Source organism: Artibeus jamaicensis, unplaced genomic scaffold (genome assembly GCF_021234435.1).
Source record: "Artibeus jamaicensis isolate MK-2021 breed Jamaican fruit bat unplaced genomic scaffold, CSHL_Jam_final scaffold_847, whole genome shotgun sequence".
In the NCBI taxonomy this organism is placed as follows: domain Eukaryota; kingdom Metazoa; phylum Chordata; class Mammalia; order Chiroptera; family Phyllostomidae; genus Artibeus; species Artibeus jamaicensis.
Window position 1 is genome coordinate 10,681,659 of NW_026522057.1, and position 24,680 is coordinate 10,706,338.

At 53.3% G+C, this 24,680-nt stretch overlaps 1 protein-coding gene across 4 annotated transcripts in view; it reads right to left on the minus strand.

The window, feature by feature from the left end:
- The window catches only part of ZNF362 (zinc finger protein 362), a 39,384-nt gene that overhangs the window by 2,303 nt on the left and 12,401 nt on the right, over nt 1-24,680 (minus strand). For 2 of the 4 annotated variants that reach the window (XM_053660446.1, XM_037149357.2), the window contains exons 2-8: nt 17,922-17,985; nt 17,489-17,735; nt 16,151-16,219; nt 14,099-14,420; nt 13,197-13,421; nt 2,892-2,970; nt 2,609-2,767 (exon numbers count right to left, since the gene is read on the minus strand). In XM_053660446.1, coding sequence (XP_053516421.1) covers nt 2,609-2,767; nt 2,892-2,970; nt 13,197-13,421; nt 14,099-14,420; nt 16,151-16,219; nt 17,489-17,735; nt 17,922-17,985 — 1,165 coding nt within the window. Of the gene's footprint in view, nt 1-2,608; nt 2,768-2,891; nt 2,971-13,196; nt 13,422-14,098; nt 14,421-16,150; nt 16,220-17,488; nt 17,736-17,921; nt 17,986-23,116; nt 23,243-24,680 lie in introns of all 4 variants that reach the window. The other 2 variants (XM_037149356.2, XM_037149358.2) reach the window with 2 other exon arrangements.

The following is a 24,680-nucleotide window of genomic DNA, read 5'->3' on the forward strand; positions in this document are numbered from 1 at the left end:
CCTCCCTGGGAGAGAAGTGGGGCCTGATCTGATTGGTGACTTTGGAAGCATAAACTGGTCATGCTCCGCTTGTTCCTTTTAGTGCCCCAACAGGCTCTACTAAATCTGACCTGAGACACCCAAGAATGGGTGGGCAAGGTGACCCAAGGCTCACCTGCAGGCCCACAGGCCCTCACACTAGGCTGCAGGGTGGTGCTCTGGTTCCCACCTGCCACTCGTTGGCCTCATGCCTCAATCTGCTCAGAATCCGGCAGAGGAAGCCCTCAAATGTGGTGGCCACATGCTATCAAACAACATCAGAGGGAAGCAATCAGCAAAGTCCACACTACGGAACTACTCTTCATGAATAAATTGCACAGGAAAAAGAAGGCGGGGTGGGGGGCGCCCACAGATTAAAATATGCACTGACCCAGTGCAGTGCAGAAATCTTATTTAGACCTTGATTAATTACTAAAAGTCTAAGTAAATAGAATTATGGCGTTCGTGGGACAAATGAAATGTGAACGCTGACCGGGTTGTTGGGTGACATGAAGGACTTTGGGTGAATTATTTTCTATTATTATAAAAGTTTCGTGCATATGTTTTAAAGAGGACTTGCATTTAGACACATTACGTGAAAACTTTAAGATGAAACAATATTATGTTGGTTTTACTTCAGAAAACAGAAATAGGGATGAAGCAGGATTGATTGATGGTTCTGGGGGCTGACGGGAACATGCAGGTTCACTATTCTGAAATGTTTCTTTTACATGTTAAAATATTGGTTTCAAAACCAATGCATTAAAATGTTTTTTTTTAAAGGTAACTCTTCATGTTCTATCGAGTCCATTCAGGCCCAGTTCAGGGTGGCAGCCTCGGGCCAGCAAGTGCTGACCCGCTTTGCCCCCCAAGTTCAGAGAGATCCCCTTGGAGAACCACAGCTATGAGCGCTGAGGCCCCTCCTCTGAGTGTGGGGGTATAGAGGACGGTGGGTCAAGAGCTTGGGGCTGGACCTAACTGAAGGTCAGGTGACCGGGGCTCCTCGGTTTCTGGGCCCCCCACATAGATCCTTGGGGCCCTGGTCTCTGCGGGTTCTGTCTTTGCGGCCTCTCAACTCTCCTCTGCCTTCTGAACTCCAGGGAAGGGCGAGCACCACGTACTCAGCACTCAGCAAGCTGCAGCCCTGGCTGGCAGCTGACCTGTGCTCTGCCGGGAACCGGGCCTGCAATCCTTGCACCCCTTCCAGCCACAGTGACCACTCAAAAATACCCTCCCAGACAGTCCCCTCCCGACGGCCTCCCATCCCCCCTCACAGGCCCCACAGCCCCCATGGGGCCTAATTTTCTTTCAGTTCCTGGAAGACACCAAGTTTGTTCTACCTCAGGGGTTTGCACTTGCCATTCCCCTGCATGAAAATGTTTCTCCCCTCCTCCTCTTCCTCTCCTGGCCCACTGTCCTTCAAGGCTTCGTCTAAATGTCACTTCCTCAGACAGCCCACCGGGACCCGTCTCTCCTTCCCAGCTCCGCTGTGTGCTCCCTGCTGCCGTCTTTCAAAACCCATTTCCCTTCGTAGCAGTGGTTCTCCATCGGGGTGACTTTGCTCCCCCACCCCCAGACATCTGTCAAAGTCTGAAAGCATCCCGATTGTCACAACTTGGGGAGGGGGCTGCTATTGGGCAGAAATCAAAATCAGTGCTATACTGCACAGGACAGCTCCCCGGGAAACTGGCACCTGCCCGCACTCCAACGTGGGCGGAGACTGGGAAGCCCTGCCTGGAGCAATCACCACAGTTTGCCGTTACACATTTATTTGCGTGGTTACTTGTTTAATATGCCTCTAGCCTCCCTGGGGGCCAAGGATCTCTCTGTCTGGTTCGTCCTCCCGAGTGCTGGCACCAGCATTCGGTAAACACTGAGTGGGTAAACACGTCAGCCAAGGTGGCCTAGGCACCAACGCTGCCAGCCAGCAGCCCTGTGAGTTAAGAACTGTCACCTCCTCCACTGACAGATGAGGAAACAGGCTCAATGATCTCTATCACTGATGGGGTGCACTCGGGTGATCTCTACCCAGTGATCTCTGGGTGCACTCGGGGCCTGTTACCCAGAATGTTTGATTAGGCAGAAGCACACACACAGGTGACTCACCTGGACTCCCTCTCCTGAGTTCTGAAAGGCCCTTGTTTAGAGAAGTTCAAACCCAGAAACGGGGACTGGATACAATGACCTTTCTAGCACCGTTGGGACCTTTCCTGAGACCTGAGGGTGGCTCTGGGCAAAGTCACTATGCCACCTTGTGGCCATGAGGGGCGCTGCAGCTTCCCCAGAGGAGGAAGGCCTCTCTCCTGGCACGACTAGGGAAAGCAGGGTACTGAGCCCTCCTCCACTGCTTGGAGCATCCCGGGTCCCCTGCCTCCGAACCCTAAAGGCCGCCAGGGGGCTCAGAGCTTGGACTGGGGCGGCCTAGAAGACAACCGGAAGCAGCAGCCCTGGCTCCGCCGCTCACTGTGATCTTAAGGAGCCACTTCCCCTCTCTGGGCCTCAGTTTTCTTGTCTGGAAAGTGGACTCAGTACAGATCTGAGGAGAAGGCGGCAGCAGAGGAAGCTGAGGCCCGGGGAGAGAGGCACTCACCGAGGTGTAGGCCCGCCCGCACATGCTGCAGCAGTAGGCCTTGGCGTGCTTGATGGCGTGGGCGGACAGGTGGATCTGCAGGGAGGCGGAGTCCGAGTAGGCGCGGTAGCAGTTGGGACACTTGTAGGGCTTATCCTTGTTGTGCTGACGCTGGTGAGACTGTAGGAGCACAGGAGGGAGTCAGGGGCCAGCAGGCTGCCCCCCAGCCCTACCCGCTTCCTATGCTCCCTTTTCAGGGAGGCAGCTCTTGCACCTGGTGGGCGGGAAGCAGGCGGCCACTCACCTGGAGGTTGGAGAGCTGAGTGAAAGCCTTTTCACAGCCAGGATGCGGGCACTTGTAGGGTCTGTCGCCTGTGTGGATTCTGCAACAGGCAGCCCAGTGAGGTGGGGTCCCTGGCACACACCCCTGGGCCAGCTCCAGCCCCCAAGCCCTGGCTGGCCTGCACCACACCTCTGGCCCCCAAGCCTCCCAGGCTCTACTGCATACACTCTCCCCAGGTGAGCCCCAGGTGAGCCCCAGGTGAGAAGCGGAGTTTCCAACGGCCACCTCTCTCTTTTTCTCTCACCTCCCAAGGCCGGTCTGTGACTAAAGCCCCCCTGTTCCCCAGGGTCCCTGCTGACCCAACCTTCAACCAGCACCCACTCAGAGGCCTGGCCCAGACCTCCAGCTAACCACAGAGAGCTTGCTTTGACCGCAGTCTTCCCTTCTTAAAAACCCACCTGCAGACCACCCGCTGAAACAGGCAGAGACTCACAGCTTTGCCAGGACCTTCCCTGCCTACTGGCCTCTTTGCCCCAGAAAAAGAAGTCATCTCCCTCTGGTTGGCCCCCAATTTCTATTTCCTGGTACCTCCCCACATCAGGCACATGTCCATATGGCTACGTGGTCACCCCAGCTACTGAGAATGCAGGACAGGGTGGCCCTGAAGCTCGGCCCCTCCGTGTCCTTCCTGTGAGTCCCTTCTGTCCCCCCCCATTCCTGGGTTCTCGTCCTGGCACCACTACTTACTAGCTGAGTGACCTTGGGCAAATCACTGAATCTCAATTTCCTCGCCTGATATAAAATACAGCCCCTCCCTCACTGGGCCTTGTGAAGACAGACCGGACAACACATATAAGGGCTTAGCCAGGTATCTGGCACAAGTGAGCACTCCATAAACACTTGTACTAATATTATCCATTCATTTAACATCAGGTACCCAAGTGGCAGGCACCATGTTACATACATGGAATGTCTCCACGAACAAAACAGACAAACCCATTGCCTTGTGGGAAAATCAGCCCAACGTAAGTCACATGTGGGAGGAAAGAAGCGCAGTGAGAACGAGGTGAGGGGACCGTGAGTGCCAGGGGCAGGGGGTGGTTTTAAATATAGTAGCTAGGGTGAGCCTCATCAAGAAGCTGACTTTGGAGCAGTGACTCGAAGGCTGATGGCTGTGTATTCAGTTCACGTTCAGCCAGGCGAGCACGGAGGTGGATGGGATGAGGTGCATCCGCCGTGGGGATCAAGGGCCCGGCACTGACAGACGAGAGGCCCTCCCTGCTCTCCACACTCGAGCCTTCTCATAACACCCTGGATTTGTCTTTAATCATCTGTTCTAGCAAAGCCTCTGTGCCAGCCGGGCGGGGAGTGAAATGATGCTGGGCCTGCACCTCGTCTGCCTACTTTGCAGATGAGCATTAGGTGGAAGGAGAATCCAGCTCGGGCTGCCGGCTGTTTGCTCCTTCCCCTAAGTCCCAGCCCACCTTGCTGCCTGGGTTTGCTCTGCCCATCAACACTCATCAAACAAGCTGAGGCCCCTCTGGCCAGGCCCCGTGCTGGATGGGCTTGAATAAGGGAACTTCTCTGCCTTCAATCAGCCCGTGACACAGACGGCCCACTACCAACACCAGTGGAGTCCTAACTCCTTAGTCACTCAAGGCCCTTTGCCGTGAGGTCGGGTCTCAGCCCCCTGCTCCTATGCACCTACATCCTGGTCAGAGAACTTCTCACCTGGCATCCGTGTCTCATTGATGCTGCTGCTGGCCCACCCCTATGTCCTGGCTGCATCCTCAGCAGGGTAGGCTGCCCTTCTGGTCCTCTGGATTAGACTGGGACCCGAAGGGCAGCAACAGCCCAGTATCAGTTGCAAGGCCAAGTGGAGCTGGGCTGGCCCAGTTCTGCGAACCTCTATTCTGCCCACACGCTGCCGGGTGTCACATGTTTCGGGACATTAACCCAGGCTACTGCACTCTGTCTCTACCATGGAAGGACCCTAAGGGTCGTCATCTGGACTGAGTCCGCCTGATGCCAGAGTCCCCGCCATTTCACCCTGCCCTCACTCCGCTCCAGGGCTGTGCGAGTCCTTCAGCTAGTGGTCCGGTGGCAGAGGGAACGGGGGAACAGGGCCTGACTTTGCTTTAAACCCCACAATCCCCACCCCAGAGTCCTGCCTCTCCCTTGCCCCGAGGCTTCAGCCCCATAGGCTTCGCTTGCATTCAAACTTCCTCCCTACCTCCAGTGCTTTACCCAGGCTGTTCCCTCTTCCACAAACACTGTTCCCTCAGCTAATAACTGCTAACACCCACACTCCTGTTCTTGGTATAAAACTGCTCTGTTCAGGGCAGCCTTCCCCGACCCCCCAACCAGCCTGGCCCCACAGCCCACCCCTCTGTGCTGTCACTTTCCAGTCACTCATTTCTTGGTTGCCTCCTGAGAGCAAGAGTCCCCTTTGCCACTCCCACTCCAGGGCCTGGCAGAGGCTCAGCAGAGAGCATGCACCAGACGCGGCCCATCCAGAAGTATCCGGCCATGTACTGTGAAAATAAGACCTTTACTGAAGAAGATACCAGACACAAGAAACACTGTACATAGGACACTGACACCTCAGTCCCTTCAAACCAGGCACCTACGGATCTCTCACAGTTCTCCCAGCATCTCGTCCCCTGTTCAAAACACTGCAAAATGCTTTGTTGGACTCCCCGTCAGCTGCCCGGTTGTATTTCCCTGAATCTCACTGATGGTCTGAAACCTCTCCCCTTTCAAAGGTGACTATAGTTTGGGGAAAAGCCAGAAGTCACAAGGTGCCAAATCTGGGCTCTAAGGGGTGATGAGTCACCTGCGTGATTCGATGTTGTGCAAAAAAACTCTGCACAGGACATGATGCGTGAACAGGCACGTGCGTTGTTGTGATGAAGCTGCCAATAACCGGTTGCCCACAGCTGTGGCCGTTTTTGGCACATTGCACCTCTCAGCTGATGAAGGATGCCAAGGCCGTGCTCCTTGTTAACTGTTGGTCTGGAGGGGCATAGTCATGATGGACAATGCCTTCCCAGTCAAGAAACACAGTTCACATGGTCTTGATCTTGCTGCGACTCTGCCGCCCGTTCTTTGGTGTGGAGAACCAGGCGACTTCCATCGGGATGACTGGGCCTTGGTTGCTGGATTCATCTCCAGTTACGACCGTCTGGAGGAAATCTCGGTCACTGGTAGCAGTTTGAGTCAAGTCATTGGCACCTGCAGCACGATGTTCCTTCTGCTCTGGTAGCAGAAGCTGCAGAGTGAATCATGCCATGACACGTTTCATGCCAAGATCCTGCGTTAAACTCGGACACAATGGTTTTGGGAATCCCCAGATCGGCTCCTAGTTCCCACGCTGTCAGTCACCCATGTTTATTGATTGCAGCCTGTACAAGTTCAACATTCTCAGGTATTCTGCCTGTCGCAGGCCTTCCAGAACATGGATCACTTTCAACTATTCTCGAGCGTCTTTGAAGCATTTGTGCCTCACTCGTATTTGCGTTGCACTCACTGTATCATCCCTGAAACCTCTCTGAATCATCAAATAGTTTCCATGGAGGAACGTTCTAGCTCAACACAAAATCTGATGCAGATCCATTGCTCTCCTCACTCAGTCATTTCGAATGGGACGACCACACAGTACACATGGTCACTCAACGGCATCTACCACCACCACTGACTAGTACAGTGAAGTCGTCATTGTTCACATATGCGCATTCCAGTCCACTCTCCTTGGCTGCCAGGTTACACGGATGTCATGCAAACTGTTCTCATTATAGTAACAATGGCTGGACCTCTTCTGGACAGGCCTCATATAGTCACTGACTGAATGAAGGGAAATGAGTTCTTTCTCTGAATTCAGTCACTGACAACAGAAATATGCTCACTGTACCCAACACCCATTCTCGGGTGCATTTCACAGGTGTTTGTTGACCAACCAATCAGTGGTCCTCTGGGGACCCAACCAAGAACCTCCTGACCAGGAAAGTCCCGTGTGGCACAGGCGGCAAACACAAGGCCCCGGCCGAGTCCAGCCTCCACCTTGTTTTATCCAGCCCAGCCCCTTGTTTCTACCCGGCAGCAGCGCCCAGCTCTCACTTAACTGTTATGGAGTAATTACCTTTATATGGTCCTAAAATTACATTTGGCCCTTTGAAGGCAACCAGGAGGCTAAAGAGGCCCCCTGCCGTATGGCCTTCTCCCCGAGTGCCCCAGCCGCCCAGCCGCCTGCCTGGGTCCCCAGCCTCTGCCCCTCCCCTCTGACTGCCACAAAGCAGCAGCACAGGGATCTGACCTTGTCACATCCCTGCCTGCCTTCCTCCACTCTCTCTCCTCTGTCTAGGACAGAGGCCAGCCCCCCTGCTCCAGCATTCAAGGCTTCAGTTTCTAAAGCCTCCCCCTCTGCCCCTGCTCTCCCCAGAGGGGCATCTTACCAACCTCCCCCACACGTGCAGACACACTCCCCAACAAGCCTCTGAGCCTTTGCTCATGCTGTTCCCCCTGCCGGGAACACCCTGCCCCTCTCTCACTAGGGAAGGCTATGGGCCCTTCAATACCTGACCCAGCTGATCCGCCCCAACCTCCACCACGTACTTCCCCCTCATGGAGCTTCCACATCCACCAGCCCCCCAGGTTGCAGTGGAGGTTCTCTAAGACAGAACCTGCCTCCGACCGCTGATCTGTCCCTGTGTGTGGCACCCAGCCCTGGGCTGGCTCAGAAGGGGCTTCATCCAACTGTTGGGTGAATGAAGGACCAGGCTGCCTGTTCTCACTCATAACTGGCCCCAAAGTTCTTCAGTCCCTGAGTTTCAATTCAGGGCCAAACCTTCGATTCCAATGCCAGAACCCTCTCTTTGTGGGGCACCTGCCCACCAAGGGAGCACCCAGCACTGGCTCCTTTACTTGTAGCAATGGAGAGCTCAGCGCCGACTCCAGGCATAGGTATCACAGTGAAGCTGAGCTGAAATGGGTGCCCCTCGACTGCCCTTGCAGCCCCACTGCCCCAGCCCCATCCTGGGCTGCAAAGACTCACTCTGCTCTCGTGCCTGGTGCATCCACCCCCATGTGAGCTGCTTCTGCAGCCTGACATCCCTGCCCCTTCTTTGCTCCAAGGAATGGGCTGCTCCTCGGTGCTCTGGGCTGGGCTCGAATCTCACTTCTGCCTCCTCTTAGCTGGGTGACTAAGTAACCTTGACCTTTGGCAAGTGACTCTGCATCCCTGAGCCTGCTTCCTCATCTCAAAAACAGGGATGATGATAAGGACCAAGAAGACTGGAAGAATACTTATATAAAGGGTGTTCATAAAATAGTTTTGTAGTGCTAGTTTTCAATATGTCCATTTTTATTGAAGATAAACAACAAAAGGGAATTTGTTCAATGTTTCCATACAGTTATTAAGGACTCATTGGTTATCATGTATCTTTTATTTCCCAGGTAATAAATGGCACACTATTCGGAAGGAACGGCTTCAGCCATGTTGTGATTTGTAACTGAAATAGTGGCAGCAAAAGTGAAAGTTAACCTTCCCTGTTGTGGCATTTCTCAGATCTGTGATGTCTTACCAGGAAACACAAACTCACACAGTGTTGGGATGTTACGGGCACCTCGTGTGCGAACACCTGCACCGAGCCAGGCACAGAGGGACTTTCTGATGAGGAATATGGGGGTGGGGGATGGGGGGGCAAAAGTGGGTTTACGGTTGTTCACACGGAATGTAATACCATAATTAGTACATGATAATACGAGAATCAGCTGTGTCCATTGTTGGTATGAAAATAATGGAATAATACATAACAACGGGAGAATAAACTGCCGTGTGCACTCACGACCGCAAGCCTACCTTTGTCCCACCCTGTGGCCCTGGCGACTTGGTGACTGTTACCACCATCAGACAAAGCAACAGCTGCCGCCCTCACGAACTATTGCTACACACGCACAAAACATCACACGGCTGGGAAAAGGGAGAAGGCAAAAACCCGTGCAACCTGAACAAACAAACAAACAAACCCAGAGTCGCTCTGCGCGGCGTGAGTGCCCCCAAAGTAAAACATGGAGCCTCCTCGGTACCTAAGTCCCCAGCAAAACAATGTTCTCCCTGACCACGGCATGGTGAAATCTGATCGTACAAGCTGATAACTGCTGGAGACCCCTGCCATATATATATTTTTACCTTGAACAGACTTGCCACAAAATTGTTTACTCTCTCTTTAAATGCACGTGGTCGTTCCTCTTTACTGAGCTGAGCCCCCCGAGACTGGCCTTCTGCAACACTCTGCAAGTCACCTGCTTTCTATACTTGTGCTTTTCTTGCAGATGGAGGTCCCACCAGGACGCGTCCGTGTCCCCAGCGCCACTAAACCGTATCAGCCCACGAGTGCTCCCAGGCACATCTTTCTCAACAAGCAGGGAGAGTCCTCTCAACCTTTTCTAACTGCACTTCCACTGCTGGACCAGGGCTGGCTTGGGTTTGGACACGACCTTCTTTTCCTATTCCCTTCATGATCGGCAATAACATTGGGAAGATGGGTCTGATTATACGCCCGGGTTGTTGGGTTCTCCATCAAGGGGGAAAAACCGGGAATGGTAGAAAACAGGGAAGCTGGAATCTGGTCACTTCTTTACATTTGGCTTTGTTTGTTCAAAGGATTCTGGGATGAGTGGGCATTTGAGACCCCAGCCTCTTGGTCACTGGGTAAGGACACACTGGTTTAATTATATGTGCTACTGCCTAATGACTAATTATTTGTCCCTAAATGTCATTACAACCCTCATGTTGCTTGTTTGGCTTTTCACCATTAAGAACTCAAATCAGCCCGGGCCGGGTGGCTCAGCTGGCTGGAACGTCATCCCACACACCGGAGACGTGGTGGGTTTGATCCCCAGTTGGGGCAAATATGGGAGGCAGCGGATGGAAGTTCCTCTCTCACACCGATGTCTCTCTCTTCCCCACTTCTTCTCCCTTCCTCTCTCTCTAAAATCCATAAGCATCTCCTCACACGCATGCACACACAGGCACATACAAGTTGTGCCCTGAGGAATGGAAAGCAATGGCCTGTCAAGGAACATTCTGGTGAAATACTCTCCTTCGGGGCCTGCTCATTGCTTGTTGCTCGCTTTGTTGCAGTCTCAAGTCATATTTGTAAACAAAAGTCTACTTCTGAAAAAACTAGGATTCTTAGTAGCTACCACTGCTGACTACTGTGTGCATTTCCCACCGCACTGCCATGCCCAGGGCGCCTGCTCGGCCGACTCTGTGCTTCTGTCCTTCCTCAAACCCAGAACGGCAACACGGCCGAGGGGTCTTTCATGCCCGGAGGCTCTGGAGCGTCCAGATGGCCGCGGGGCGGCACCAGAGGTTTCCTCCTGCGCTTTATAAAAAGCGGGGCGATCCAAATAAATTGGGTATGTCTTAAATTCTCCGTACTTTTAATCAGCAGAACACCGGAGTGAGGGCCAACCTAGGAAGTTCCCAGCACACAGAAGTTGGCAAAGCAAAAGAGAGCTCAATCTCTGAGTTAGTTTTATGAATATGTGTAATTACATATAATTTATATAAATATTAAATGTAGTCATAGCATATATAATATAATCATATACCATAATATAATTATATATATATACGCCATATAATTATACAGAATATAAATATATTTATATAGTTGTATATTTTTTAAGATGGAGAAAAAAGCAACCACTTTTCATGTACAGAGGGTTGCACACTAAGTATCAACAGAGAGCTACCTTAAAAACATTTTTTCTAGCTTTAACTACACTTACCAATTAGTGCCAATCATAACACACGGTTTATGAGACGAAAAGACCCCAAAGATGGGGGTCAGTGCCCTTGCTGCCTACGTTTTTAACCTCAAAAACTGACCACCTGTTACATTTTTTTTAAAGTATTGATTTTAGGTAAACTTTATTTTATTATTTTTTAAAGATTTTATTTATTCATTTTTATAGAGAGGGGAAGAGAAGGAGAAAGAAAGGGAGAGAAATACCAATGTGTGGCTGCCTCTCACGTGGCCCCCACTGAGGGACCTGGTCTGCAACGCAGGCGTGTGCCCTGACTGGGAATCGAACTGGTGACCCTTTGGTTTACAGCCCGAGCTCAACTCACTGAGCTACACCAGCCAGGCACCTGTTACATTTTTAATAGAGGACTCCATTCTCCTCCATTCTCATATTGCTGGTTATTACGATAAACAAGCCAGAGTCCTTTCACTAGCCACAGGTCTGCCTTCCCCCCTCGCACTTGCCTAAAGGCCTCTGCTTCGGGCTGTGGGTCAGAAATCGAGCCTCGTGACAGAAACCTCAAGAGAGAGAGGACAGACAGCCTCACCGTCTCCACGACCAGACGCTGCTCAAGGGCAAGGTGGCATCCAGGAGTCTCGAGTCCAGAAGAAAACAACTTTTCAAAGCAGACTAAGTGCCCCAGATCAGCGGAACAGGAGTTATGACGTTGCACTGGATGGAAGTGATTTAATTCTGATGTTCTTTTCTAAAGGGCATATGAGAAACATCCCTTTTTTCTTTGATTTATCTCTAATCCTCAATTGTGCACACTGGAATAAAATATTCCTTAAATGGAATTCCAACTAACCCTTCAGAATTCTGGAGGGGAAACCCTATAAAAATGTAACATAGAAACTAATGAACCACCAGAGAAATTTAAAAATGATAGTTCTATTGAAAACCACATAGGTAACTGGCCTTGTCTACAATGCTACTCAGAACAACTACTAGAAAACGTTCCAAGCGCCTTCACTGAGACCCTTCTCTTCTTCTGATCATTACCGGTTCTGGAAGTAGGTTCAGTAAGAATCTGTCCTCCTTCCTAATAGGATATAACTGGGTAAATCAAATTGGTAACCATGACCATGCCAGAAATGTCACATTTGAGACAAATTCCATTTAATTGGGCATGACAAGCCTGATAGTAAGAAACAAGGACTGGACTTTATGGGGGAAACCGGGCTGCACCTGCTCCCTGGCCGTGGAGTGGCAGGTGTTCAGGTTGTACAGAGTCATCCCTGCTAGCCCAGGAAATCGACAAACCCAGGACGCTCCAAAAAGGCAGCGCCCGGCTATTACAGGTTGCAGAGGCAGCCCTGACGGGGGAAGTGGACGGTTTAGGTTCCTGACTTTAGACAATGAGAACGTTTTACACACACACACTCACACTCATACGCACATAAAAATTATGACCCCAGGGGCTTTACAGAGTCTCCTGACAGAAGTTAACTCTCAAACCCTAGCATCATGTGCTCTAATTTTAATAACACAACCAGGGGACTTGCTTGACCAACGCCTAATTACATATACCTCCATGTACACAAAACTGGCCAAAGTTTTTAAAAAAAAATCAAAGTAACAACCACAATCCGAAAATTGCTGAAACATAGCCCTGGCTGGTATAGCTCGGTGGACTGAGCGCGGGCCTGCGAACCAGACAATCGCGGTTCGATTCCCAGTCAGGGCTGTGAACTGCGATCTTGGTAACCTTGGGTTTGGTTCTTTAAATTTCCATGGTATTTTTATTTCGCAAGCCAGGTTTTTTGATGTCTGTACTCCCCTGCAAAAACTTTTCATTCCTTAACCCATTCTGATCTCTGAGTCTCCTTTCTGCACACTGGCCTGCAGTGTAAGCCCCCTGAGGAGGCAGGGATTTTGTCTGTTTTGCTCACAGCTGCACTTCTAGCACCAAGAACCACATCTAGTTTATAGGAGAAGCTCTGTAATTATTTGTTAAATGAAAGCTAGTTCCATTTATCCCACAAACATTAGACAAATGCGTAGAGGCTTGTGAACACCCTGGGTGTGGAAATGGAAGGGATGGAGCCCTGGCCTGCAAGAACCCCCAACATATTGCGGGTGGTGGGCAAACAGCCAGGCAAGTACAAGACAGCCTACTACTGCTGTGGTGGGGAGGCACAGGGCCTGTCGAACCAGCTCAGGGAGGCCCGAGAGGACTTCCTGGAGGAAGCTGGACTGAGAGATGGGTAGGAGGGGCCCAGGGAAACAGGGTAGAAGAGGGGAGGGTTTCAGGTACAGGATGCAGCATGAGCAAAGACCTGCAGCTGAGAAGCAATGGGAAGGATGGTGCAGGAGTGTGAGCTGAGGCCAGTGAGGTCCACGAAGGCCACACCATAAAAGGCCTCAAATGCCAAGCAAAGGAATTTTGTCTTGACCCTGAGGGCCATGGGCACCCAGAGAAGGTTGCGGGCCCTCCTTTTAGCGGGTCTGTGCATGGGCACAGGTGCTGAGCTGGAACAGGCTGCAGCAGTCAGCACCGAGCAGGCCACTCACCTGGTGTGCTGCTGGAGGTGGGAGAGCTGTCGGAAGGACTTATCACAGTAGGAGCAGTGGTAGGGCTTGACGCCCAGGTGGATGCGCAGGTGCTGGGCCAGGTAGGAGGCGTTGGCAAAGGACTTGGAGCAGTGCGGGCACTTGTGGGGCTTGGCCTCTGTGTGCGACTTGGAGTGGATCTGCATCTCGGACTTGGTGAAAAAGGTCAGCGGGCAGACCTTACACCTGTGGGGCAAGAGGCAGGTTCACACCTGGGAAGATCCCTGCACCCCCCCCCCCGCCTGGACAGCTCAGGGGGGACCTTCTGCATCAGAGACCACGCATCAGGGACAGAGCTTTCCTGTGAGGAGTCCCCAGGGCATGCTCAGGCCCTAGACAATCTGCTACCTGGAGGAGAAAGCCCCTCCACCTGGGGGCACATTTCCGGCAGCAGGGGGAGCAGGTTGACCCCTCACAGGGAAGAGAGGCCTCCTGTTCCTGGTGAAGGTTTGCCCAGAGCCACACCCCACAGTTTGGGGGGAGGGGCTCAACTAAGCTGCACCCAGAATCATTGGGGCAGATGGGGGAGGTTCAAGAAAAACTGACACCTGGCCTTCCACAAGACCCTCCCCACCACCCAGCAAATTAAATCAGGACTTTTGTAGGTGCTGCTACTTTTGCAGGTACTGGCATTTTTTGAACTCTGCCCCAGTGAGTCTAATGTTCGGGGTTGAACTCACTGCTTGAAGTGAGGAGGGGCAGCCCCCAGCTTCACACTGCCTCTGTAAGAACATGGGTGCAGCCTGTCAGGTGACCCCACCTGGACCTTAGCCCCCACCCTCAGCCCCTGGGTCCCTTCTTTCCAGCTCCTATTTCTGTGCTCCTGGGGGCAGCCCTAGGTGTGAAGCCCACCAGACCCCCACCTGTATGTCTTGCCCTCCTTGGCAGTCTCGCCTGAGGCCAGGATGGGGTAGGGGACTACAAGGACAGGCGGGCCCCCTGGGTTCTCCGCCTTGATCTTTTTTCGGCCACGCTCGGACTTGGGGGGGCCAAGCAGGCCATGGCCCTGGATTGTCTTGATGGAGTCCAGGAGGGGGGGGCTGGTGATCCCTGAGATGAGGGTGGGGGACGAGGCGATGAGGCGGCTCTGGCTGGTGGTGGTGGGTGTGGACGGGGTGCTGGTGCCCGTGCCCGCGCTGGACTCGGATGTGCTCACAGCCGGGGTCCGGGAGGAGAGCCCCAGACCTGCGAAGACAGGGCGGAGGGGGCAGGGGTGAGGGGCGGCAGCAGGGGCCAGCTCAGCCCTGGCCACCCGGCTGTGTGACTCTGGCAAGGTACCCGCCTTTTGGAGCCTCCCCTTCCCGCTGTATGTTATCACCCAGGCGTGACAAAAATCAAAGCTTGTGTGTGTGTAAGAGGCCTTAGACACCTAAGAGCTAAGCCGAGTTGGATAACAGGCACTTCAGAAATCATTCAAACCACAGAAAAAACCTGAGGCACAAAGACGTCCACTACTGTGTTTGTTATAATAGTAAAAGCCAGAGGTAACTGAAATACGCAGCATCAGAGAGGGAAGGAGTCGCGAACTTTGATCAATTCCCTCTATTGAACATTAGTGCCCATTAAAAAGAAGGTTGTGCTTGTAAAAAATATTTTTCAAAGGCATATGTACACACAGGAAAAGTAAGTAGGAGAACAGACGTACCAAAATGTGATATGGATGGTAAAATTAGGAGCAATTTAAATTTTTTTTAGTTTAACTATATTTTCTAACTCTTTGAAAATAAACTTCTTTTTAACTTCTATACTAAAAGTTACTCTTTTAAGAATGAGGGGACCAGAAACATTTAGAGTATCAGGTTAAGAAAACAAAAAGATTCAAGTGGTTTCTATAATGTGGTGAAAACTGTGCTTTTTAAAATCTTTTTGTGCATGGAAAACGACGGTCTGTTTTGAGTCACACATGCTGGTGAGTGTGCCTTTATCAGCTTGAACGGAGGGGCTGCTTGGCCATAGCCCTTAGAAGGTTAAATGGGCCCGACTTTTGACCAAGCAAATGTACCTTTAAAAACCGCCGTAAAGAAACATCTGCACATGAACACAAACATGTATAATGGACCTTCCATAAAAACTGTGGTCAGACACGCTAAATACAACCCGCCGGTCTTCAGCAGGGGTGTGGGAAGGGACGCGGCCCACCTCTGATGGGGGACTGGCGGCCACGGCCACCAGACAGATGGCGCTCGGTGACACAGAAGGCCGAACTGCCACTGGGCGAGAAAGGAAACCACAGACAGTACGAACCCACCTATTTCAAAAACACACCCCAACTACATATGTGTGCGCAGACAACACATATGTGGGTAAGTGCCCAGAACGGATGTGAGCAGAGACACACCAAAGTAAATCACGTATGAATTTTCGTCTACAAGGGAGGGAGAATTTACTGGTAAAAGGAGATTTTTCATACTTTTGTCTATTTGCTTTTATATTATTTGAATTTTTTACCTGGTGAATTCATCCACTTTTTACATCTGTGATTAAAGGATAAAATAAAATAAATTATAGAGAAAACAATGAAAATGCCAACAACAGTAGGACTAGGACTTTTTCTCCTTTCAGCTCGGCTTCAATTTCTAAACTTTCTATAATGACTGTGTATTACCTTTATAACAAAAAATGCACTAAATATGTTTATGATAGGAAGGCAAGGAGGAACAGCAAGTTCAAGTCGTGGGTACAGCCCTACCACAAGCTCAGCAAAACACATGCACACATTAAAAGGCAAACCAAAAAGATGAAAAAGGAAGGAAAGACACCAAAAGCCGCTGTGTAAACTGCTGGGTTAGCAGCTGGGGGATTATGAGTAATATTTTTTTCTTAGTTTCTCTGTTTTCCAAATTTCCCTTAATATGTTTATATTGCTTTTTTAATATTACTTCTATAATGAAAAAATAAATTTAATAAAATCATACCAACGGGGAATGTGCAGAGTGTGGCTGGGGCCTGGGGGAGGCTCACAGGGCCCCATAGTTCTTGGGTGTCTGTGAAAGGAGGAGGGAGAAGGGAAGAGAGGCGGGGGATCCTCGCTGGTGGCAGGGGTGAGCCAGGGAAGAACAGAGACCCGGCTGCAGCGGCCACCAGAGAAAGCCTGTCCACCAGGCACCCCCACCCCTGTAACACTGCGCCAGGATGTCTCCCAGTCAGAGACTGAGCTTACGACCCGCTCTCCCCGACTCCTATGGCTCCGCCTCACTGGCAGCACCTGAGTACCTCCCTCACCTCCTCCCACTCTGCGCCCCTGCATCGGATCCAGCAACCAGCCCTGTCCATCCTTCTCAATGTAACTCAGATCTGCCCACTTCTCTCCATCCCCACTGCCTTGTCGGGGCCCCGCCCTCTCCCAAATCTCTCTCCACTTCCAAGTTTGTCTTCTACTAAACCAGTTTCCATCTTGCAACCACACCTAGCTTTCTAAGCCAAATCTGAGCATTTTCCTCCCCTACTTTAAAACCTTCCATGGCTCCCAGGTGCCCGAGGGTAAATGCCAACTACACGGAGTGGCCCACAGCGCCCTTCACACAGTCTGCTGCCTGCTTCCTCTCTAGCCTCTGCAGAACCGGGTAAAGCCAAAGGGTTAGCACGCGGGCTCTAGGACCACGCTTCCTGCCTCTGCCTCTTCCTGACTGTGAAACTGGGCCTCAGTTTCTTCATCTGTCGAAAAGATGTTAAGTGAATGCACAAAACTGCCGTTTTTGTACATCAAAAATGATCTACTGCTCAACCTAATACTAACAGTACCCACCTTGCAGGACGGCTGGGAGCGATCAAAGGAATGCTAAGTGAGCATGCTCCGCTGGAGCTGCCTGGGTCAACACCGGCATCCTCCAGGGCCCCTCCCCCAGACAGTACTCCCCTTGCTTTCTCACACAGACTCGCTTTGCACATGCTGTTCCCTCCTGCTGCTCCATTCCCTATCTGCCCCTCCAATAAAATCTCCACTCCCCACAACCTCTCCACTCTGTCCCAGATCTGGTCAGGGTTCTTCTCGATTTCTAAATTTTTTAAACTCACTTTGCTTCCCTGAGGAGCCCCCGGTGGGCTCCTCCTCCTCCTATCCATTTAGTAGGGTAGATAACTCCCAGAACAGGGTCGGAGTTAGTCTGGTGGCTGTGGCTGGTCGGACACACCCCGCAGCCCGGAGCCCCACCTCCGCTAGGCCCCACCCATCCCGCCCACACCAAGCCTCCGGCCACCCTAGCCACGCCCCGGGCAGGTCTCCGCCCCGCCCACCCAGGCCTAGCCCGCAGTACCTGTGACAGTGCTGGTGGCTGGCCGCGCGTGCAGCGCCACGTCGGGCTGCGGCACGGACTGCGGGTGCAGCCCCGGCACCTGCTGCAGCTTGGGCAGCGACATGACCGCCTGGCTGCTCTCGGCCGGCGCCGGCGGCACTAGCAGCGGCTGCTGCGATGAGGCCGACGTGGGTGGCAGGTGAGGCGGCCGGATCTTCTCCGCCATCAACTGCTCCTTGATCTTGTTAATCAGGACCAGGTTGTCCAGCTGTGGGTGGGAGAGGAGAGGGACTGAAGGGGCTTGGGCAGTATCTGGCCCCTTCCATAGCTGCCAGTCCACCGGCAAGCCCCTGCCCCTCTCCCCTGGTCCTGCAGACCGCAGCCAAAAACCCCAGGCAAAGCAAAGCAACAAGAGAGGGAGACTGGCCAGAGGGGTGACGGACGCTAGTCTTACCTGGCTGGGCATGGTGGGAGGAGGGGGCCAGAAGTAGGGGTTGTTAAATCGAGGCTCAGCCATCCTGCAGGAGAGAGCGACTGTCTCAGGGAAGAGGCCCCTCCCTCCCCACCAGCCTGGGGCCAGCCGCCCTCAGCTGTGCCCACTGGAGCTAGGCCAGCATCTGGGATCCCTGCCCCAGTGGGACCGTCACCCCGCAGCAGAGCAGGCCTCCTACCAGGACCAGGGAAGGACAGCTCAATACCGAAAAGTCTGGAATCCACCTCTCCCTCAGTGAGCCCAGAGGGCAAAGGTCATACCCAGACCAGAGTGCTCCCAGCACCACCACCGCAAACTGGCAGACCAATGCCCATCCCCCAGAAGGGCGTTAGGTTGCAAAGCCACCCCCATGGGCCCATGAATTCCCCACAGAAGCCCCCCACCCCAATCCACAGCCAAACAGGAGTCCTGGGGTAACTTTGCAAATGGCCACAGAGCAGAGGCAACTGCACCTCCCCAATCCCTGCCCTTACAACCAAGGACCCCTCTAGTGCAGACGGCCTCATCAGAACACACCCCTGCGTCACCAGACACTGTCTTTCTGAAAGGCAGTTTGGCAGAGTGGCTTACAAAGGCCCAAACGATTATTGGCCTTTGGCCCAAGAAATTGTACCTCTGGAAAGTTCTCTTTAAAGCAACAAGCATGGCCACAAGCAACACTTCACCTACAAGAATGTATCAGAAAACTGTGCGCAGGAGGGGACTGAGGGGCCCTGAGACTAGGGCAGGGTGGGGCTCTTCCGTAGGAGTTTGTGACAATTTGGTGGCCCTCGCCTCACAGGTCCCACAGCAGGCCTGGGCAGTTAGTTAGAAGGCCTTTTCCACCAGGGATGTATGAAGAACAGGCCTTCAAAGCTGTCTTAGTTTTCCAGAGGGTCTGAGCCTTCCAGTGACCCTAGAGTAAGTGAGTGACTTACAGGCACAGGCTGGACAGGGGTATTCCACTGTCCCGCTTCCTATCCAGTATCTCTTATCTATCTCTCTCTCACAGAAATGATTAAGTACCTAACTCATATTACTGCTTAAATGAACTTGTTTCTGTTGGTTAGGTGAGGCCAAAATGAAGTGTCTTCCACCTCTTTTCCCAGCCTGGGAAGCCCCTCCGGGACTTACAGACAGAGGGCTTCAGGAGAAAAATCTTCAATAAGGTTGTCATCTAATCTCAACACACTAACAAGGACCTTTCAGATGAATTCTCTCCTGCGATCTTTACGTGAGAGGAGGGAACAGGCAGTGTTATGACCCCGTGTTAGATGAAGAAACTGAGTCTTGGAGAGGGGGAAGAGGGCGCTCAGCACCGCAGGGCTAGGGTGCCAGAGTCAAGCCTCGCGATCAGATTTGTGCAGGTGGGTTCCTCCAGGGAATTTGCTTTGCAAACTCCAGACTTCTGTGGGGCAAGTATCCACATGTTAGTAATACCTATATGCAAACCGCCCTGTCCCTCACTTCCAGCCTGGGGCGTTTTGGGTCTGAGCCTGGCCAGGCAGGGGATCCAGGTATCTTCCTCTGGGGTGGTCAGGGCAGCCCCTGCCTCCAGTGGCCCTCCTGGTCCCCCCGCCCACGGGCACCAAGCTGCCCTTCCCTCTCCCCATCCCTCAGAGTCCCACACAAGCACTTCCCACCTGGAGTTCTCCGTGCCTGCCCCAGATCCCTGAAACTTCCTGCCCAGAAGGACCTCAAAATAGTAATAACTGAGGAGGCTACCAGTCAGCAGGTGCCTACCTGTGCCAGGCACACTGACACTCTCATTCTCTACGTTTTACAAATGAGGAAACTGACATTCAAAGGGGTGGAATGACTTGGTCAAGGTCACACAGCAAGAAAGCAGAGAGCTGAGATTCCCACCCTAAACCGCCTGTCCCCCAAGGACAGCTCATCAGTCCCTTAGCTGTTCTGGCCCAGAGGTTATCAAAAACATAAGCCTCATGACAGGATGAATAAATAGAAGAATAACAACCATTAAAGACAATCCTAGACAATTATCTGACCCTGGCCATTTGTGAAGCTCTTCTGTACCCACTGGCGTTCTCGGCAGAGCCCCGGGAAGTGGGGAAGGACTCTCAGTCCCATTTCACAGAGGAAGACACTAGAGCACCAGGAGGAAGCACTCTGCTCCAGGCCACGTGGGTGGCGAAACAGGAGGGAGCGCTGGGCTGCGATGTGGGGCGTTAGCTCTCTGAGCATCAGTCTTCCTCATCAGTAAACGCAGTCAGACAGTCCCGGTCCATGACTCTGCCCACTGCACCCAGCTGTTCCTCAGCTAGTTCTGGGAAAGCTGTCCTCTCCTCCTCCTCCTCCTCAATTCAATGCCAAGGTAAGGCTTACCAAAGCCCGACTCCTGTCAGAAAGGCATGGGGAAGAGGGTGGCTTGCCCAGGGTCCCATAGCTGCAAGAGGGCATCTTCTCTGCCATTGATCAGGCCCCTGACCAGGCAGGGACCACACCTTGCCCCTGGTTGGGCAAGCGGGCCCGCGGGGGGTAAGGCTCTGCCCTGAGTCATGTAGTCTGATCCACAGAGCCTCTGCCTAATGTCCGCATCCTTCTCTGGCCTGTCTGAAAAAACTTAATGATTCAGTCAGTGACCCTGGCCCTGGTATGTACCTACTGTGTGTCAGATGCAGGAAGGCCAGTGGGGGCAGGGCAGAAGTAACACTTGCTGAGCTCCTACTGAGTGTCAGGTGCACTCAGAAATATCTCCTGTGAGCCCCCCAGAAGGCCTGAGAGGTGGGTGTCCACCTAGGCAACCCTGGGACCTGCACAACATCGGGAGCTGTGGCAAGGGGGTGGGGGGAAGGTGGCCAGGGCCAAGCTAAGCTGCTCAGACCTTGTCACAAGGGAGGGTTTTAAGCAGGAGAAACTGGTCGGATGTGTGTTTAGGACAGGCAGATGAGGCAGAGGGCATTCTCAGCAGAGACAACAGCCTGAGCAGAGGCACGGAGGTGTGACAGTACACGGCAGGTTTGGGACAGTGAGCAGCCACCACCCGCATCAGAGAGCTGGGGCGTGGTGAGGGGGCGAGAGGCACAGGCCAGCTGGCAAGGCCTTGGATGCTATGCTCAGGAGTTGGGATGGATGCCGGCCGGGGGTGAGGAGGCATCGGGAAGTGTGTTGGGTCAGGTGAGCAATGAATCCAAGGGGACCGAGGTCAGAGGGAGAAGCCTGAGGGCGGTGCCGAGGCCCCAGGGGGCCGGGGAGACTGGGTGGGCGGGCCCTGAACGCCCACGGCAGATCAGGCAGAGGAGACAAGCTGGTGGTCAGGCAGGACATGTGGGCGGGGCTTCAAGCCCCAGACAGAAGCCTGGGCTCTGCGCCGTGGGTGCTGAGACACACCGCACTCACCGATCCTTGCAAGGGGCAGGGGTTGGGGGTTTTGCTCTAAAAGGGAGAAAAAGCCGGATGGGTAGACGAATGAAACACCTCCTAGAGCTGCCTCTGGACTTGGCATCTCGATGGCCAAGGGCCCTTCCACCCGACCGTCCATCAACACATCCACTTGCTCCAAGCACACCCGGGGGCCAAACAGGGAGCCGGTGCAGGGGAACCTGAGGCAAGCCAGAAAACCCTGCCCTCCAGGAATCCCAAGCTAAGTGAAGGAAGGAGAGAAATGACCCAAGTTTCTGCAAAAAACAGAACTTTTGCCTATGAAACCTACTATGTACCCCCAAGGACCTCCTTGTGGTCACAGCCCACAGGCCACCTTCCAGTCCTGCATGGCCTCCCTGCCAGCTGAGCCCTTCGGAAACATCTGTGTGTGGTGACCACTGGGTCCCTCATCTGTCTCTTTCACAGCGCCCCCGCTGGGCTGCTGCGGGAAGGGCAGGAGCTTTCTCTTTCCCACTGACCTCAGTACTTGGGTGGCCCATCCACCCTAGGACTTTAAATACCAGCCAACCCCCAATGCTCCCTCTGCCTGCAGCCCGGGCCTCTCCCTGGAGCTCCAGGCCCAGCCTTGCAGCTTCTTCCCCGACATATACCTCTGGCTGTCTCCCTAACATGGGCACCTCCTGTAGACATTCACTCCCAGCTCCAAGTGGGCAACCCCATCTGCCCCGATGTGCCTGCCACACACACACACATCGATCCACAGCGCGCCCCCTCCCTCCCCGCCCAGTTCAGACCACCACGTCTGAAGGAGAGCGGCGTCCTCAGGACCCCTCTCCTTTCCACAAGCCCCGGCTACAATCACCTCACCTGGACCGTGGAACAGCCTGCTCTGCATGGGGCCCCACGCACCAGGGTTCAAATTTTGGCTCCAACTCACCAGCTGTATGATCTTGGGCAAGGCACTTGCTTCTCCTCCCCCAAGTAAGGGATGAGTAGCCCAGAGTCAGAGTGGAAAGAGAGGATCAGGGAGGACTTCCCAGGGGAGGTGATGCCTGCTTTGGGTCTTAAAGGATGAGTGGGAGTCAGCCAGGCAAAGGAGTGGGGAGCACTCCTGGCAGAAACAGCAGCCTGAGCAAAGGCCCAGAGGTGAGAAGCAACACGGCACGTGAGGGAGGCTAAAGCATCCCGGTGCAGACGAGCAGACCGGGCTCGAGGCCAGAGCCACCGGCCAGGCCCAAACCCAGAAGGCCAACTCCTGAATCCTGGGCCCGGAGTCCAGGCTGGAAGCAGTGGGTGAAAGGGCGGACTCCGTCGTTTAGAAAGCCCCCTCTGACCACTGAGTGCAGACAGAACCAGAAAGGCCAGAGGTGGAGGCGGTGGGAGGACATCTTTTAGGAGGCCCCCCGGGAAAGGAGGGGACAGGCAGAGGCCAAACCTGGGCCAGGCAGGACAGTGACCAAGGAGGCCTGGCTTGCTACCCACAGGGTGGTCTGGGAGGTCCTCTGGCGCGTAACACGGACAAACATGGCCACAGGAGCATGCAGACAGACAGCACCAAACTGAGACACACAGGACAGACATGGACTTGCAGCCCCAAACACAGACATATGGGGACACATACAGCCACTCCCATGAGCAGGAACCCACAGCCACCAGGACACAAAGTCACAGGCAGGTGCTGTTAAGTGGGTGCGTGCATAGGGCCCTCGGCGCAGGCCCAGAGGGAGGCCGCGAGGGGTGCTCGGGGAGGCTGGGGCGAACACAATGGCTTAATCCCCCAAAGAACAAACCCCTCATCGACAGATTTCAACCTGCAGTCACAGGCTGCTTACCTAGGGTGTCCTTTCCCACTTGGTGAACTTCTACTCATCCTTCAAGACCCAGCTCAAGTGTTCCCTCTTCTACGGAGCTTTCCCTGAACCCCCAGCCAGTCACTTCCTCTGTGTTCCCAACAGCACCTTGTATACGAGAATAACAATAACAATAATGACCATAAAATGGCAGCCTCTGGCGACTTCAACACCTATTATGTGCCAGGCACTGTGCTGACTGTGTCACATGCATCGTGTCACTGAATCTTCCCAGTGACCCTGCGAAATCTGTGTTTCACAGAAAGGAAACAGCGGCTCAGAGAAGTTGAACAACTTGCCCAAAGTCACACAGCTAGCAAGTGATGGAGTTAGGGTGCCACCCAGCACTGCAGGGACAGTCACACCCTGGTGCCGTGATCTGCTTCCCTGGGTGGCTCCCCACCAGACTCAGCTCTTCCCAGGTTGGGCCGGTGCTCATTCACCTCTGCCATTCCAGCATGTAGCCCATGGCGGCATCAGAAACTCTTTACAGAATGAAAAAGCATATTAATGTCAACCGCCTTTTCGGGAGCACTTACAATGGGCCAGAGACTGTGTTATAGCACTTTGCAGCCATTATTTTACTGTTACAATGGACCCATTGTAAGAAAACTGAGGCCCGGAGAGGTTAATGAACTTGTCTGAGGTCACAGAGCCCCGTCTGGATTTGAAACCCAGTCTGTCTATCACCCTGTCCCAGGAGGGTGGCCTCTGAGGCCAGCCTAGCAAAGCTCCACAAGGGGGAGCTGGGGGGAGGGGCACTGCAGAGGGGGCACACCAGGTGCCAGGCCCTGCCACCCGGGAAGTTTGAGGCCTAGACAAACAGACACAAAGAGGACGGACAGCCCAGGGTAAAATGTGCCTAGCCTTGCCCACTGCAGAGCAGGGGGGTGTGGTTAAGCAATTCATGTCTCACCCCCAGCCCCAGCCCATCCCATAGACATTAAAAAATGAGAATTGCCTAGACCCTGAGGCCACAAAGCCAATGGGAGGGAGCAGAACCCAAAACCGTCCGGACACTATGATTACAAGGAGGCAAAAATAAAGACCTGCGTCAGAAAAAGCAAGCGGCAGGGAACCACGCCCAGAGAGAGGCTGGGAGTGCTGCGGGAGGCGGCTGGGACTGATCGGGTTTTTTCTCTTTGTTTCTCTGATTTCCAGATTTTCTGTAATATTGTTTGGTTGCTTTTATGTTGAAAACAATAAATTCATTCTTTAAGAATTTAATGAAAGAAGGAAGGGAGGGAGGGAGGGAGGGAGGGAGGGAGGGAGGGAGGGAAGGAAGGAAAGAAGGAAGGAAGGAAGGAAGGAAGGAAGGAAGGAAGGAAGGAAGGAAGGAAGGAAGGAAGGAAGGAAGGAAGGAAGGAAGGGAGGGGAAGGAGGGAGGGTGATTAAGGAGTGGGGGAGGGGAGGGGAGGGGGAGGGTCTGGAGGCGAAGAGGAGCGGCAAGAGGTCAAGGTGAGCTACTGGTGGACACCGAATTGACAGCTACTCGCCAGGTCCTGTACAGCCCCATCCGGGCGCACGTGACCCGGGTAGACGGTAG